The sequence below is a fragment of the Salmo salar genome, chromosome ssa11, assembly GCF_905237065.1.
Source record: "Salmo salar chromosome ssa11, Ssal_v3.1, whole genome shotgun sequence".
Taxonomy (NCBI): Eukaryota; Metazoa; Chordata; class Actinopteri; order Salmoniformes; family Salmonidae; genus Salmo; species Salmo salar.
In genome coordinates this window covers 107,173,151-107,191,903 of record NC_059452.1, presented here as the reverse complement: position 1 = coordinate 107,191,903, position 18,753 = coordinate 107,173,151, and the positions used below count along the sequence as shown (strand labels likewise).

Below are 18,753 nucleotides of genomic sequence, written 5' to 3'. Positions count from 1 at the left end.
CACACAGACCTCCAGCCCCGTAACTAGCAACACACAGACCTCCAGCCCCGTAACTTGCAACACACAGACCTCCAGCCTCGTGACTAGTTACGTCCAGAGATCTTGCCCTAAAAAAAGGTGGAAACGCACATTTCTGACCCGAGGGTATAAAACATGCGAGTTAAGAATTAACATTACGACTAAGTGACCACGAGCTGCAGCCAATGAGTCCGATGAGTTGTAATCCCCAAAACGCAACACGATGTTGAAGACCCCCCCCCCCCCCTTAAAAGATTTAGATGCACTATTGTAAAGTGGTTGTTCCACTGGATATCATAAGGTGAATGCACCATTTTGTAAGTCGCTCTGGATAAGAGCGTCTGCTAAATGACTTAAATGTAATGTAAATGTAAAGACAAAGGAACCTTTTAACAATCTATGCTATGGAGGAGTAGCTGTGTCTAAGAGGGTGAATTCAAGCAGGACCACCCGGTTATTCTCTCCAAGGATCCGTGTGCCTATACTGTTTTCATTCCCATGCTGGAAACACCTATATGGCTGATTAGCCGTCCTCAGAAGACCCCTCTTTCAGAACAAGGAAAACAGACCACTAAGAGAAAAGGACACTGCCATCGTGTGGACAAACAGAGAGTTACACCGGGTAACCGAAGAAGTGCCGTCATCAGACGAGAAGGAACCCGGTCAATGAAGAGAAACCCCATTGGAGACCTTTGACACGTAATTCCATCATTATACTCTGACCCATAAGAGTGGCAGTACGGGGCAAGGTCTTAGGGTTAAACTAAGCATAGTTTACAAATGTATCCAAGTGGGCTTTTCTCTCTCATTTTAAATCTCCATTTTGTGTAACACGTGTCAGATTGTGTTGGTCCGCTAGGGACCTGTTTCATTGTACTAAGTTCTAATCAATAGCCTAGACTGTGTGTATCTTATACTATCATTTTATCTTGTTCGTAAATAAATACATCAACTCAATTGGTGTGGTACGGACTTATTTTAGTTAGACTCGGTTTGTGCAGATTCAGATTATGCGACGTTAACCTCTTGGGGCTAGGTGGGACGCTAGCGTGCCACCCGTGGTGCACTCCATCAACAGCAGGTGCATTTCAAGAGCGGCAAATTTGAATCCAAATAAATGTCAAAATTCAAATTTTTCAAAAATACAACTATTTTACACCATTTGAAAGATAAACATCTCCTTAATCTAACCACGTTTTATGATTTCAAAAAGGTTTTACGGCGAAAGCATAAATTTAGAGTATGTTAGGACAGTACATTTACAAGAGTTGTGTGTAATGTTTTGTCAAGTCAAAGACAGGGTCACCAAAACCATAAAACCAGCTAAAATGATGCACTAACCTTTTACAATCTCCATCAGATGACACTCCTAGGACATTATGTTAGACAATGCATGCATTTTTAGTTCTATCAAGTTCATATTTATATCCAAAAACAGCGTTTTACTATGGCATTGATGTTGAGGAAATCGTTTCCCTCCAATAACCGGCAGTCAAGTCAGCGTCACAAATTAAATAATTAAAATTAGAAAACATTGGTAAAATATTATATTGTCATTTAAAGAATTATAGATTTACATCTCTTGAACGCAATCAACTTGCCAGATTTAAAAATAACCTTACTGGGAAATCACACTTTGCAATAATCTGAGCACTGCGCCCCAGAAAAATACGCGTTGCGATACAGACTAGACGTCATGTTGGGGAGATCTAAAATCGAAAATACTATGTAAATAATCCATTACCTTTGATTCTCTTCATCAGATGTCACTTCCAGGTATCACAGGTCCATAACGAATGTAGTTTTGTTCAAAAAAGCTCATCATATATGTCCAAAAATCTCCGTCTTGTTAGCACATGATCTAAGCCAGCCGGACTCTCGTCATGAACGAGGGGAAAAAATATATTTCCGTTCGTTCAAACATGTCAAACGTTGTATAGCATAAATCATTAGGGCCTTTTTTAACCAGAACATGAATAATATTCAAGGTGGACGAATGCATACTCTTTTATAACGTATTGGAACGAGGGTACCCAACATGAACTCGCGCGCCAGGTGTCTAATGGGACATCATCGTTCCATGGCTCTTGTTCGGTCAGATCTCCCTCCAGAAGACTCAAAACACTTTGTAAAGGCTGGTGACATCTAGTGGAAGCAATAGGAAGTGCCAAAATATTCCTAAGCCCCTGTGTTTTTCAATGGGATAGGTTTAAAGTCAATACAACACATCAGGTATCCACTTCCTGTCAGAAAATGTCTCAGGGTTTTGCCTGCCAAATGAGTTCTGTTATACTCACAGACACCATTCAAACAGTTTTAGAAACTTTAGAGTGTTTTCTATCCATATATAATAAGTATATGCATATTCTAGTTACTGGGTAGGATTAGTAACCAGATTAAATCGGGTACATTTTTTTATCCAGACGTGCAAATGCTGCCCCCTAGCCCTAACAGGTTAAAGGGAGTTTTTCCCCCTTGTCATTTCTCCATCAATAACGAAATGTGTGACTCACCACCTGGATTCGATCTTATGTAGCAAAATTTGAAATTATGTTTTTTACATTAGATAAAAGTGGCGACTCAGAGCTACAAAATAGTATATCATACACTGCATTTGAGGAACAATGGGAAAGTAATTTTGCTTTGAAAATTGATAAACTTGTAAACTCACTTTTGGAAAAAAAGCCCTTTGAATGTTTTGCTATCTAGTGAAGGGCTCTTCTTTGTCTACAACAATTTCAGAACGCTTTTTTTGCTAACATTAGCTAGCTAGCTAACAGTACACTTTAGCTTGAAATGAAACCACTTTCTGTCAAAACTAGAAAATGTGTAATATCTGGAAATGTAGCTAGCTAACGCTAGACCATCTTATGTGTATACGTCATCGTGCATGATGGACGCGTCTCCCTATCAGGAATGCTATGCCACGGTTGCCCTTAGTTTGAAGATGTAATCCGGAGACAGGCGTTTCCTCCATCTCTTTAGCTATCATACTCTAATTCCACTGATTTCAAAACTTGATCCTCCAGAAAGTGGAGAGCAACACTTATGCAGCTTATACAGGATTACCAACAGACTGACCAGCTCAAATAGACAGAAGCCTTCTATATGGCAGACCAATCCAAACTCTTCTCTCAGCATGTCCAGCCCACTCATTATCTCAGCCAATCATGGCTAGTGGGAAGGTTACTGACTTTTTCCTGTGGCTTAACCAACTAGACTCGTAAATGTAACAATTTTATTCGTATTTACAGATAGCATACAAGTTCGTTATTAAGGCACATTAAAGTTCACATGTTCTAGAAAACATTTGTGCCCCAAAAAAACGCATTTTGATAAAAAAATAAAACGTTTTTACGTTGAAAAGGCTCTCCTGTGAAGTCGTGACTTGCGACATACGCCTAGTTTCCTGAATCACATTTGGCACACCTGCTGAGAACTCCCTTCAATAAATAGTCAGCAGATGGTGCCGCAAGCCACTCGCTAGTATCCTGGGAAAAAAAGTGTAACAATTTTTATTTTTTTTGCATCTCCCTCTTTTTGAAATAAATAGACACTTTTTGAAACAAAAAAGGACAGAAATGAGTGAGAATGCAATGGCTCTTGATGGGATATCTTTTTTGATATATGTTTGGGGCTGTGACCTATTAAACTGAAACCTTACCTAGCCAGGACACCTAGCCACTGTTGTCTTTAAGCGCTAGCTAACTACTAGTTGGCAGTAGCTAACATATCTTCAATAATGTAATTCAAGCCAGATAAGCCTGCATTATTACAATATTATCAGTTTCTGTTAGTTTGACGTTGTAGGTGCTTGTTGCTAGCCAGGCTCCAGGCTTAGCTGGAGTGTAGCAGACAACAAGCAGTGTGTTGTTAAGAAAACAACATTACCACAGTGTGATATTCAAAGACCTGGGCCAGCTAGTTGGCATCAATAACAGATCAGATTTGAATAGAGTAGCAGTAGCAATACTAGTAACAGCAGTAGTAGTAGTAGTAACAATAATAATAATAACAGCAGTAGTAGTAGTAGTAGTAGTAGTAGTAGGAGTAATAATAATAATAATAATAATAACAGCAGCAGTAGTAGTAGTAATAATAGTAATAATGGTAACAGCAGTAGTAGTAGTATTAACAATAATAATAACAACAACAGTAATAATAATAATACTAGTAATAACAATAATAATAATAATTATAACAATAATAATAATGGTAACAGTAGTAGTAATAACAATAATAATAATGGTAACAGTAGTAGTAATAACAATAATAATAATGGTAACAGTAGTAGTAATAACAATAATAATAATGGTAACAGTAGTAGTAATAACAATAATAATAATGGTAACAGTAGTAGTAATAACAATAATAATAATGGTAACAGTAGTAGTAATAACAATAATAATAATGGTAACAGTAGTAGTAATAACAATAATAATAATGGTAGTAACAATACCTTGAGTTTGGTCTCATGTTCGATGGCAGGTGACTTGTTACTTTTGGGAGGAAGGCAAAGTTCCCATTTACCATACTCTTTCTTAGTGTAGGGATGGGACGTTCTGTTCCAGTCATCTGGGGACGGGGACGGGGGGGGGAGTTAGCTACATGAGAACATAGAAGACAATAGCTCACTGTTGCCAACAAGAATCCCTATTGGCTGCAGAATTTGTCACAAGATAAAGTTTTTCAATTGCCGCGACATCACAGCAGCAGCCCCCGACGAGAGAGAGAGAGAGAGAGAGAGAGAGGGGGCCACGTGTACAGAGAGAGAGAGGGGGCCACGTGTACAGAGAGAGGGGGCCGCGTGTACAGAGAGAGGGGGCCACGTGTACAGAGAGAGGGGGCCACGTGTACAGAGAGAGGGGGCCACGTGTACAGAGAGAGGGGGCCACGTGTACAGAGAGAGGGGGCCGTGTACAGAGAGAGAGGGCCGTGTACAGAGAGAGGGGGCCGTGTACAGAGAGAGGGGGCCGCGTACAGAGAGAGGGGGCCGCGTACAGAGAGAGGGGGCCGTGTACAGAGAGAGGGGGCCGTGTACAGAGAGGGGGGGCCGTGTACAGAGAGAGGGGGGCCGTGTACAGAGAGAGGGGGCAGAGTGCAGCTATTGGTGTCACATTGTGTTATGAGATGAATACCCAAGGCACCAAATCATGCCACTTTAGTAGACAGTAGAACACACTAGCTTGCTCTCTCTGTCTCACACACACACATACACACTCCCCAAGCACATACTCCATTTCCAGACAGAGGTGTTAGTGGCCTAAGGCGATGCTATTGCAGCTTAACAGGCCTGGGGCGCTCACCAGAAAAAACACACTAGTCTGTTAAACTGCTCTGTCTCAGACATCCCAAGATGTTTAGAACACAATCATCTCCTTCAACCTCTCTCTCTCTCTCTCTCTCTCATCCTTCTTTAACCCGTCATCTACACTGATTGAAGTGGATTTAACAGGTGACATCAACGAAGGGATCATAGCTTTTCAACTGGATTCACCTAGTCAGTCTACTGTACATCACGGAAAGAGCAGGTGTCCCCCACACTGGCCAGTTTATTAAGTACACTCATCTAGTACCAAGTCGGACTCCCCCCCCCTTTGCCTCCAGAACAGCCTGAATTCTTTGGGTGTTGGAAACGTTACAGAGATGTTGGTCCATTCTGACACGATGGCATCACGCAGTCGCTGCAGATTGGACTGCCAACACCACCTTCCATCTCATCCCAAAGATACTGGGTTTGGTCAACACCACCTTCCATGTCGTCCCAAAGATACTGGGTTTGGTCAACACCACCTTCCATGTCGTCCCAAAGATACTGGGTTTGGTCAACACCACCTTCCATGTCGTCCCAAAGATACTGGGTTTGGTCAACACTACCTTCCATGTCGTCCCAAAGATACTGGGTTTAGTCAACACCACCTTCCATGTCGTCCCAAAGATACTGGGTTTAGTCAACACCACCTTCCATCTCGTCCCAAAGATACTGGGTTTGGTCAACACCACCTTCCATCTCGTCCCAAAGATACTTGGTTTGGTCAACACCACCTTCCATGTCGTCCCAACGATACCGGGTTTGGTCAACACCACCTTCCATCTCGTCCCAACGATACCGGGTTTGGTCAACACCACCTTCCATCTCGTCCCAACGATACCGGGTTTGGTAACAACTCATAACGATACCGGTTTGGTCAACACCACCTTCCATGTCGTCCCAACGATACCGGGTTTGGTCAACACCACCTTCCATCTCGTCCCAACGATACCGGGTTTGGTCAACACCACCTTCCATGTCGTCCCAACGATACCGGGTTTGGTCAACACCACCTTCCATGTCGTCCCAAAGATACCGGGTTTGGTCAACACCACCTTCCATCTCGTCCCAAAGATACTGGGTTTGGTCAACAACGATACACTGTGGCGTTCAATCGTTGCTCAGTTGGTATCAAGGGTCTTAACGTGTACCAGGAAAACATTCCCCACACCATTATTGTGCCCTGATATCAGTCTTAGTTTGTTAGAACGTTAGAACGTTAGAACGTTCAAACAGTAACTAAATGCCTCGATGTCTGTTTTATACAACAAGCCACGGTCACGTGACTCGCTGTCTGTAGGAGAGAACCATTTTCCTGAATGGGATGGTGTACCTAATAAACTGTCCGGTTAGGGTGTGTATATGTATGTATGCATGCGCTAGCGATAAGGAAAGTGAATATATATATATTAATATATATATATATATATATATATATATATATATATATATATATATATTATATATATTATTATAAAAAAGTATTTGATCCCCTGCTGATTTTGTACGTTTGCCCACTGATAAAGAAATGATCAGTCTATAATTTTAATGGTGGTTTATTTGAACAGCGAGAGACAGAATAACAACAACAAAAAATCCTGAAAAACGCATGTCAAAAATGTTATAAAATGATTTGCATTCGTGTACAGTGCATTTGCACTGTATATATATGTCCTCGTCCGCCCGTGTGTGTGTGCGTGCGTGTGCGTGTGCGTGTGTGTGTGTGTGTGTGTGTGTGTGTGTACTTACTGAAGTCCCCAGTGAGGAACAAGGCCTGAGCTCCTGGAGCCCACTCTCTGAACATCAGGCTGTTATTAGCTTGTCTCTGGACACCGTAGAACATGTAACTCCTGGTGAAGTTATCAAAACTCCCCTCAGCCTCCTCCAGCTTAGACAACCTCTCAGTGAACAACTGGTACCTACAGAGAGAGAGAGAGAGAGAGAGAGAGAGAGAGAGAGAGAGAGATGGGATTAGTTAATGTGTGTGTACTGACTCCTCTAAGCCTCCTCTAGAGAACCGGTACCTTCCCTATAAACCCCAAGTAGCATAGAAATAAATAAATAACAAAACGGACCGGTGGGAAAAAGAGCGGCCTCCATTGGCTATTGGAGTGCATACAGATGACATGTATATTCCTCCTGTTGCTGCCGCTGCTCCTGTTTCCCGCCCCTGTTCCTCTTCCTGTTCCTCTTCCTGTTTCCCGCCCCTGTTCCTCTTCCTCTTCCTGTTCCTCTTCCTGTTCCTCTTCCTGTTTCTCGCCCCTGTTCCTCTTCCTGTTCCTCTTCCTGTTCCCGCCCCTGTTGCTGTTCCCGCCCCTGTTGCTGCCCCTGTTCCTGTTTCCGCCCCTGTTCCTCTTCCTGTTCCTGCCCTTGTTGTTCCTGTTTCCGCCCCTGTTCCTCTTCCTGTTCCTGTTCCTGCCGTTGTTCCTGTTTCCTGCCCTTGTTCCTGTTTCCTGTTCCTGTTCCTGCCCTTGTTCCTGTTCCTGCCCCTGTTGCTGTCCCTGTTATTAATGGGCCATTCTAAATGGAAACACATTTGACATATTACTAAAAGAGCAGATTTAATTGAGAATAGTCTGATGGGTGAACATATGATCACTTGATGAGAGAACAGTTTGTCCAGCCTGAGACAAGTAACAGAGAACAAGCTTTGTTTTTTACAACTTTCTTAAATCTTCAATAGTCTGAAGTCCCGTCATGCAGCCCAAATATGTTTTGATATCTAACACATTCTAAAAGGTTTGTATCATTCACAACTAAAGTTGCCAAATAACTCTAAATCCAGCATATAGGACCTATTTCAAATGATCACTTTTAACGTAGCCACTTCATGTGAGCACTCGCTCCGGAATGGGAAAAATATCCTATTTTATTCAGATAAGAAGAATATAATTCAAAAAATTAAGTGTTAAACAAATCAAAATATATTGATTCTTCAATGTAGCCACCCTTCGCCTTGATGACAGTTTTGCAAACTCTTCTGTATATAAATATATTTTAAATTGATTAACACTTTTTTGGTTACTACATGATTCCATATGTGTTATTTCATAGTGTTGATGTCTTCGCGATTATTCTACAATGTAGAAAAATAGTAAAAATAAAGAAAAACCCTTGAATGAGTAGGTGTGTCCAAACTTTTGACTGGAACTAAGTATTCACACCCCAGAATCACCTTTGGCAGCCATTACATCTGTGAGTCTTTCTGGGTCAGTCTCTAAGAGATTTCTACACCTGGATTGCGCAACACTTGCCAAAATTCATCAAGCTCTGTTGAATTCGTTGTTGACCATTTTGTAGTCTTGCCATAATCCCCAGCATTTAACAATTACAAGCATGCCCATAACATGATGCAGCCACCACTATGCTTACAAAATATGGAGAGTTGTACATAAAACTTTGTATTCAGGACAAAAAGTTAATTGCTTTGCCACTTTCTTTGCAGTTTTAAACTCTAACTGTTTTAAAGTCACCATTGTCCTCATGGTGAAATCCCTGAGCAGTTTCCTTTCTCTCTGGGCAACGGAGTTAGGAAGGACGCGTGTATTTTTGTGGTGACTGGGTGTTTTGATACACCATCCAAACTGTAATTAATACCTTCATGCTCAAAGGGATATTCAATGTCTGTTTTATTTTTTTTTATTTTACCCTTCTACCAATAGATGCCCTTTGCGAGGCATTGGACAACCTGCCTTGTCTTTGTGGTTAAATCTGTTTGAAATTCACTGCTCGACTGAGGAACCTTACAGATAATTATATGTGTGGTATACAGAGATGAGGTAATCATTCAAAAATAATGTTCAGAGATTGAGTGTTTAATAGTCACATGTACAGGGTTGCAGGTGTGTGATTGCAGGGTACAGTGAACATCTTAAACACCATTACTGAACACAGAGTGAGTCTATGCAACTTATGTGACATGTTAAGTACATTTTTACTCCTGAATTTATTTAGGCTTGCCATAACAAAGGAGGTTCATACTTATTGACTCGATACATCTCAGATTTTACATTTTTAATTAGATTGTAAAAATGTCTAAAAACATTATTCCACTTTGACATTATGGGGTAGTGTGAGTAGAGACCAGTGACACACAATCTACATTTAATCAATTTTAAATTCAGGCTGTAGTACAACAAAATGTGGAAAAAGGCAAGTGGTGTGAATACTTTCTGAAGGCAATGCAACACACACACACACACACACACACACACACACAACTAAATAGTTTTCAAATGTACTTAATAGTCTCACAATGAATTTAAAATAATCCCAGTAAATGGCTAAACAACCTCAACACGTTCTTTCGGAACCAACAACAAACATACATTTACAAAACGTAGAAGAATCAGCTATTAAAAGATAACCAGAACCCACTGGATTCTCTAAGTACACCTTAATACATGAAAAGAAGCTAAGTGTTCTTATGCTTTGTTGATTTCCAAAATATATAAACTGTATAAATTGATGGAAAGTGGTGTGAAGGGGAGGGGGGTGGGCTACAATATTATAAAATCACTGTAGACAAATACACTATTTAAGTATGTTGAAGCTTAAACACAAATTGGAGCAGTTAGGTAATTAAAACCACACAACTGAATGATTTAGTAAAATAATACTGGCTGAAATTTTGTTAAAAATTCTTACAAATTAAAAAAGAATGACCTTGAATAAATATTGACGTGTGAAATTTGAGCTCAATGAGCTCAATATGAATTGAATACATCAACAGTAGTTAGATATTAGCCATATATCCTCCTATAGTTTACTAGGGTGCATACAGCAGTTCCTTCTTTAAAAGTTGTATCATACTGCGGTACACCTTGCGTGTTGCCTCAGCATTCTGTGGCACGTCGTTTTAATTCTCTGCCATTTTTTCCTGTTACTGCAAGTTATTGCTAGTTTGACCACCAGAGGGCATCTTTGAGAAGCCGTATTGGCATTACCGGGCCATTTACAAATTTTGTTGTTGTAATAACATAGTATATGGGATTGATTTTAAGAAATGTGGCTTAAATTTGATTAATATTATGGTGTTTCTATTCAGAGAAAAACGAAACTTAGGGTTTCTATGGCGCTGTTCAACGTGATGGTCGGGATTAGGCTACAGGATAGGAGGATTCTAAATGGTTTGCCTTCATTAGACAACTTTGTTCCAATATTTCTGTAAAAATCAGTGATATTTATTCCCATAGTAATTCGTTATGGAGCCATAACTAAAATCAACATCTGCATTTTGAAAGAGTATTTTTTGTCATTATTTTATTAACAAAATGTTTTTTTTTGTTTATTAGGCTACTGTGCTGTTTACAATACATAATGTAGTAAACATGGGAAAGTGCCTAATTTCTTACATAAGGGAGAGCAGGCCATGTCTGTACTACAGAATGCAGGGCACGCTGGATACTGGGGTTCAATTCCCTAACGGGGAGGAAGGAGTAGGCTGTCCTTACATCCTTGTAAATAAGAATTTGTTCTTAACTGATTCCATGTGTGTTATTTCATAGTTGTGACGTCTTCACTATTATTCGACAACGTAGAAAATAGTCAAAAATAAAGAAAAATCCTGGAATGAGTAGGTGTGTCCAAACATTTGACTGGTACTTACTTCATTTGATTAATATTAACAAAAAAATTCCTCTGGGTTTCTGTTAGAATGGAATGGAAAATTTGGCGCTGTACAATATGATTCCATATGTGTTATTTCATAGTTGTGATGTCTAACTACAGAATTAGACAGACATTACTCAACACTAGAAAGACTGATTTCGCCTGTGGTAGGCCTACAGTATATCGGAAAATACAAATTCAATGATGTGACTCTCCGCCAATAATTACATTTAGAGGATTGGAGAAATTAAATTAATATTTTTGGGGCATTTTCTGTTAGATATGATCACAGTTCCCAAGGGGCTTTTATATAATTCTAAATTAATTAATAATAGTCGCTTTGTTTAAAAAGTAACGATATTTTGGAGATTTCATTTAACCTGTCGAGGACCAAAAAAAAATACCATAAAAATTGATTTTAAACATCGTTTGACATGTTTCTACGAACGGTAATGGAACTATTTGACTTTTCGTCTCTGGTACTGCGCTCGCGCGTTATGCCTTTGGATTAGTGACCTGAACGCACAAACAAAACGGAGGTATTTGGACATAAATATGGAGTATTTCGAACAAAAATACAATTTCTTGTGGAAGTAGGAGTCCTGGTAGTGCATTCTGACGAAGATCAGCAAAGGTAAGAGAATATTTATAATACTAATTCTGAGTTTAGTTGACCCCAGAACTTGGCGGGTATCTGTATAGCTTGCTTTGATGGTTGAGCTCTGTACTCAGAATATTGAAAAATGTGCTTTCGCCGTAAAGCTATTTTAAAATCTGACACAGCAGTTGCATTAAGGAGAAGTACATCTATAATTCTTTCAATAACTGTTGTAAATTTTATCAACGTTTATGATGAGTATTTTTGTAAATTGAACAGCACATTCACCGGAGGTTTTGGTGGGAATACATTTTCTGAACATCGCGCGCCAATGTAAAATGGGGTTTATGGATATAAATATGAACTTTATCGAGCAAAACATACATGTATTGTGTAACATGAAGTTCTATGAGTGCCATCTGATGAAGATCATCAAAGGTTAGTGAATATTGTAGCTGTATTTTTGTTTTTTGTGATGCATGTCCTTGCTTGGAAAATGGCTGTGTGGTTTTTCTTGTGAAGTTTATGTCCTAACATAATCTAATTTTATACCTTCACCGTAAAGCCTTTTTGAAATCGGACAATGTGGTTAGATTAACGAGAAGTTTATCTTTAAAATGGTGTAAAATAGTTGATTGTTTGAGAAAACGAAATGTTTGCTGTTTTGTATTTCGTGCCATGTTATTTCACTGGCTGTTGAATAGTGTCCCGACGTGACCGTCCCACCTAGCCCATAGAAGTTAACAAATACTGACTTATAAAACCACTATGAGATGGAATCAAATGTGAGTGACTGTGGCTATCAATAAACACTGTTAGGTGTGTAAATGTGGTGTGTTCTTATGACCGTCCCACTGCAATGTATGGTGCAATCAGGTCTTGCAACAATGAATCCTACCACACCGTAGTATGGCAGTGCAACAGAAGAATCCTACCACAGCATATGATGGCAGTGCAACAGAAGAATCCTACCACACCGTAGTATGGCAGTGCAACAGAAGAATCCTACCACACCATAGTATGGCAGCGCAAATTCAGTGTCCTCCAAGGAAAAATAAATCTTTGCATGCAACTTCTTACGCCTGTCCTGGGTTCTGGCGGCTCACCATCCTTGGTCGAACTGAATCCATACTCAAAAAAACAGATCTGTTTTACAAACAGGATCACTCAATACGAACTCAGCAAAAAAAGAAAACGTCCTCTCAGTGTCAACTGCATTTATTTTCAGCAAACTTAACATGTGTAAATATTTGTATGAACATAACAAGATTCAACAACTGAGACATAAACTGAACAAGTTCCACAGACATGTGACTAACAGAAATGGAATAATGTGTCCCTGAACAAAGGGGGGGGGTCAAAATCAAAAGTAACAGTCAGTATCTGGTGTGGCCACCAGCTGCATTAAGTACTGCAGTGCATCTCCTCCTCATGGACTGCACCAGATTTGCCAGTTCTTGCTGTGAGATGTTACCCCACTCTTCCACCAAGGCACCTGCAAGTTCCCGGACATTTCTGGGGGGAATGGCCCTAGCTCTCACCCTCCGATCCAACAGGTCCCAGACGTGCTCAATGGGATTGAGATCCGGGCTCTTCGCTGGCCATGGCAGAACACTGACATTCCTGTCTTGCAGGAAATCACGCACAGAACGAGCAGTATGGCTGGTGGCATTGTCATGCTGGAGGGTCATGTCAGGATGAGCCTGCAGGAAGGGTACCACATGAGGGAGGAGGATGTCTTCCCTGTAACGCACAGCGTTGAGATTGCCTGCAATGACAACAAGCTCAGTCCGATGATGCTGTGACACACCGCCGCAGACCATGATGGACCCTCCACCTCCAAATCGATCCCGCTCCAGAGTACAGGCCTCGGTGTAACGCTCATTCCTTCATCGATAAACGCAAATCCGACCATCACCCCTGGTGAGACAAAACCATGACTCGTCAGTGAAGAGCACTTTTTGCTAGTCCTGTCTGGTTCAGCGACGGTGGGTTTGTGCCCATAGGCGACGTTGTTGTCGGTGATGTCTTTGAGGACCTGCCTTACAACAGGCCTACAAGCCCTCAGTCCAGCCTCTCTCAGTTTATTGCGGACAGTCTGAGCACTGATGGAGGGATTGTGCATTCCTGGTGTAACTTGGGCAGTTGTTGTTGCCATCCTGTACCTGTCCCACAGGTGTGATGTTCAGATGTACCGATCCTGTGCAGGTGTTGTTACACGTGGTCTGCCACTGTGAGGACGATCAGCTGTCCGTTCAGTCTCCCTGTAGCACTGTCTTAGGCGTCTCACAGTACAGACATTGTACTTTATTGCCCTGGCCACATTGGCAGTCCTCATACCTCCTTGCAGCACGCCTAAGGCACGTTCACGCAGATGAGCACAGACCCTGGGCATCTTTCTTTTGGTGTTTTTTCGTGTCAGTAGAAAGGCCTCTTTAGTGTCCTAAGATTTCATAACTGTGACCTTAATTGCCTACCGTCTGTAAGCTGTTAGCGTCTTAACGACCGTTCCACAGGTGCATGTTCATTAATTGTTAAAGGTTCATTGAACAAGCATGAGAAACAGTGTTAAAACACTTTACAATGAAGATCTGTGAAGTTATTTTGATTTTTACGAATTATCTTTGAAAGACAGGGTCTCCCCTCCGCGGTCTCCCCTCCTTCTCCCTTGGCGTTTCATTAGAATTTTCACTGTGTTTTAAAGACAAGGCCTACAGTCTTTGATGTGATTTTCCACAGAAGGCCGAGCAACTAGATAATTGGACCTAGAAAACACACCATGTGGTTGACATTTAGCTACATTACCATTAGACACCCTGTGGCTGACATTTTGCTACATTACCATTAGACACACTGTAGCTGACAGTTCACTACATTACCATTAGACACACTGTGGCTGACATTTAGCTACATTACCATTAGACACCGTGTGGTTGACATTTTGCTACATTACCATTAGACACACTGTGGCTGACAGTTCACTATATTACCATTAGACACACTGTGGCTGACATTTAGCTACATTACCATTAGACACACTGTGGCTGACATTTAGCTACATTACCATTAGACACACTGTGGCTGACATTTAGCTACATTACCATTAGACACACTGTGGTTGACATTTAGCTACATTACCATTAGACACCCTGTGGTTGACAGTTCGCTACATTACCATTAGACACACTGGTTGACATTTCACAACATTACCATTAGACACTGTGTGGTTGACATTTCGCTACATTACCATTAGACACCGTGTGGTTGACATTTCGCTACATTACCATTAGACACACTGGTTGACATTTCGCTACATTACCATTAGACACCGTGTGGTTGACATTTAGCTACATTACCATTAGACACAATGGTTGACAGTTCGCTACATTACCATTAGACACACCGTGGCTGACATTTCGCTACATTACCATTAGACACCGTGTGGCTGACATTTCACTACATTACCATTAGACACCGTGTGGGTGACATTTCGCTAGATTACCATTAGACACCGTGTGGGTGACATTTCGCTAGATTACCATTAGACACCGTGTGGTTGACATTTCGCTACATTACCATTAGACACCGTGTGGTTGACATTTCGCTACATTACCATTAGACACCGTGTGGCTGACATTTCACTACATTACCATTAGACACCGTGTGGATGACATTTAGCTACATTACCATTAGACACACTGGTTGACATTTCACTGCATTACCATTAGACAACATGTGGTTGACATTTCGCTACATTACCATTAGACACCGTGTGGTTGACATTTAGCTACATTACCATTAGACACCGTGTGGTTGACATTTAGCTACATTACCATTAGACACCGTGTGGTTGACATTACACTACATTACCATTAGACACACTGGTTGACAGTTCGCTACATTACCATTAGACACAATGGTTGACAGTTCGCTACATTACCATTAGACACACTGTGGCTGACATTTATCTACATTACCATTAGACACTGTGTGGTTGACATTTCACTACATTACCATTAGACACCCTGTGGCTGACATTTCGCTACATTACCATTAGACACCGTGTGGTTGACATTTTGCTACATTACCATTAGACACACTGTGGCTGACATTTAGCTACATTATCATTAGACACACTGGTTGACATTTCGCTACATTACCATTAGACACAGTGTGGTTGACATTTCTCTACATTACCATTAGACACACTGTGGCTGACATTTCACTACATTACCATTAGACACCGTGTGGTTGACAGTTCGCTACATTACCATTAGACACACTGGTTGACATTTCACTGCATTACCATTAGACACCGTGTGGTTGACATTTAGCTACATTACCATTAGACACCCTGGTTGACATTTCGCTACATTATCATTAGACACCGTGTGGTTGACATTTCGCTACATTATCATTAGACACACTGGTTGACATTTCGCTACATTACCATTAGACAACCTGTGGTTGCATCGCAATCACGCTCATCTTCCGAAGCGTGAAACTTGTTCGCTTCCCTTCGTGGACACTCCCCTCTAGCCCATGCCGATGCCAATCCAATGTTTTCTCATTTGTGGGGAGTAGTGAATGAGTGTACACTTCAGGAGGAAGGAGGAGATTATTGGGACGTCCACCTATTTGACATTTAGCTCCATTACCATTTCAAAAACGCACAGCGTCGCCAAGACCATGGAACATAGCCCCTAGCATGACAGACAGAGACAGACCACACACACACACACACACACACACTCTCTCTCTACTGTTATCCAGTGTGTGTTAGTGTCTGATTCAACGAACAACAACTGAAGAGAGGAAGGCTGTGAATAAAACATTCAACTGTTGTTAATTACCTCTCAGTGTATTCCATGTTCTCTCGTGTGTGTGTGTGTGTGTGTGTGTGTGTGTGTCAACACATCAGTGTTTCTGTTTTAATGAGCTCAGTATAGACCTCCAGAGACAGCCTATCACATCCTCCCTGTCACCATCACTCTACAGAGGTCACACAGAGGTCACACAAACACATGCAGGCAGACACAAACATCTCTCAAAGGGGACGCCGCTAACACTCATACACAACCTCGACCGGGCCTGTATTGCTCTCTCTCTCTCTCACACACACACACACACACACACACACACACACACACACACACACACACAGGACTGTCTGACAAGACATCCTAGCCCAGGGCCACGTCTGGCCCAGGTAAAGACCAGCCCAGGGCCATGTCTGACCCAGGTAAAGACCAGCCCAGGGCTACGTCTGACCCAGGTAAAGACCGGCCCCAGGGCTACGTTTGACCCAGGTAAAGACCGGCCCCAGGGCTACGTTTGACCCAGGTAAAGACCGGCCCCAGGGCTACGTTTGACCGAGGTAAAGACCGGCCCAGGGCTACGTTTGACCCAGGTAAAGACCGGCCCAGGGCTACGTTTGACCCAGGTAAAGACCGGCCCAGGGCTACGTTTGACCCAGGTAAAGACCGGCCCAGGGCTACGTCTGACCCAGGTAAAGACCGGCCCAGGGCTACGTTTGACCCAGGTAAAGACCGGCCCAGGGCTACGTCTGACCCAGGTAAAGACCGGCCCAGGGCTACGTCTGACCCAGGTAAAGACCGGCCCAGGGCTACGTTTGACCCAGGTAAAGACCGGCCCAGGGCTGTTTGACAGAGAGTCCATGACTTCAGCCCAATAGTGTGTAACACCACAGTGACTTCAGCTAGCTTATCATTTTTCATATAGAATAATGTTTCTAACTGTTATCTATATGTGGAGGTGCATGTTGTGAAAGAAAGCTATTCTATAAACATTCAGATAAGATCTTCAGTTTATTTCTGCTACTATTTAGGGCAGGAGGTTGTGTGTGTGTGTGTGTGTGTGTGTGTGTACGGTAACACCTCAGAAGTCACTGCCAAATCAGCAAGCTGGATCACCATGACTCAGTGCTTTTGACCGACCAGAGACACAGGACTTGGGCAGCGCCCCATCTCTCCCCGTGACACTCATTCAGGATTTTTCAACACACATTCTGGAGTATCTCCTATCATTGGCACCTGCTCACTCCGTATATCAGCTCATCGTGACCAAGTGATTTACATAGGACAGGACACACGACTTGGAAAGCCCCCCCTCCAGACAGACAGACAGACACAGACAGGACAGAGACAGACAGAGACAGACAGACAGGACAGACAGGACCGACCAGACTCAGGAGCATCTCCCATCACTGGCTTAAAACACAGGATTGTTGAATACTCATTTCTAATTGGGACAAATAGTGAGCTCCAAAAGTATTGAGACAGTGAGAACTGTTGTTGTTTTTGGTTCTGTACTCCAACACTTTGGATGTGAAATGATACAATGACTATGGAGGTTAAAGGTCAGCCTGTCAGCTTTAATGAGAGGGTATTTCCATCCATATCAGATGAACCGTTGAGAAATTACAGCACTTTTTGTACATGGTCCCTACAATTTTAGGGGACCAAAAATATTGGGACTAATATGTGTATTAAAATGAAGTACAAGGTCCCACATTCATAGCATGCATAGCTTGTGACTAAAAATGTGTACAATGCATTTGCTATTTGTTTCAGATTATTTCGTTCCCAATAGAAATGAAATGGTAAATAACGTAGTGTGTCATTTTGGAGTCACTTTAATTGTAAATAAGAATAGAATGCGATTCTAAATTCTTCCATATTAATATCGACGCTACCACGATTTACGAATAATCCTTAATGAATTGCGAATAATTATGAGTGAGAAAGTGAAGAGGCATAAATATCAAAAAGTTCTGTAATTTCTACCACAACTACTATTTTACAACCATTAATAATGCAAGGCTAGAAACACACCACATTTCCTTCAAGAATTATATTTTGAAGTTAAGCTTTACACTCTCAAAACTGCATAGTGACTGAAAGCCTGGATGTTTAAACTGCATAGTGACTGAAAGCCTGGCCTATCCTGGATGTTTAAACTGCATAGTGACTGAAAGCCTGGCCTATCCTGGATGTTTAAACTGCATAGTGACTGAAAGCCTGGCCTATCCTGGATGTTTAAACTGCATAGTGACTGAAATCCTGGCCTATCCTGGATGTTTAAACTGCATAGTGACTGAAATCCTGGCCTATCCTGGATGTTTAAACTGCATAGTGACTGAAAGCCTGGATGTTTAAACTGCATAGTGACTGAAAGCCTGGCCTATCCTGGATGT

General features: G+C 41.6%; 1 protein-coding gene across 1 annotated transcript in view; it reads right to left on the bottom strand.

The window, feature by feature from the left end:
- gbe1a (glucan (1,4-alpha-), branching enzyme 1a) overlaps nucleotides 1-18,753 on the bottom strand; it is a 154,348-nt gene that overhangs the window by 112,014 nt on the left and 23,581 nt on the right. Inside the window, exons 2-3 of the mRNA XM_014129886.2 lie at nucleotides 7,079-7,248; nucleotides 4,478-4,593 (exon numbers count right to left, since the gene is read on the bottom strand). Of these exons, the coding sequence (XP_013985361.2) occupies nucleotides 4,478-4,593; nucleotides 7,079-7,248 (286 nt within the window). The remainder of the gene's footprint in view (nucleotides 1-4,477; nucleotides 4,594-7,078; nucleotides 7,249-18,753) is intronic.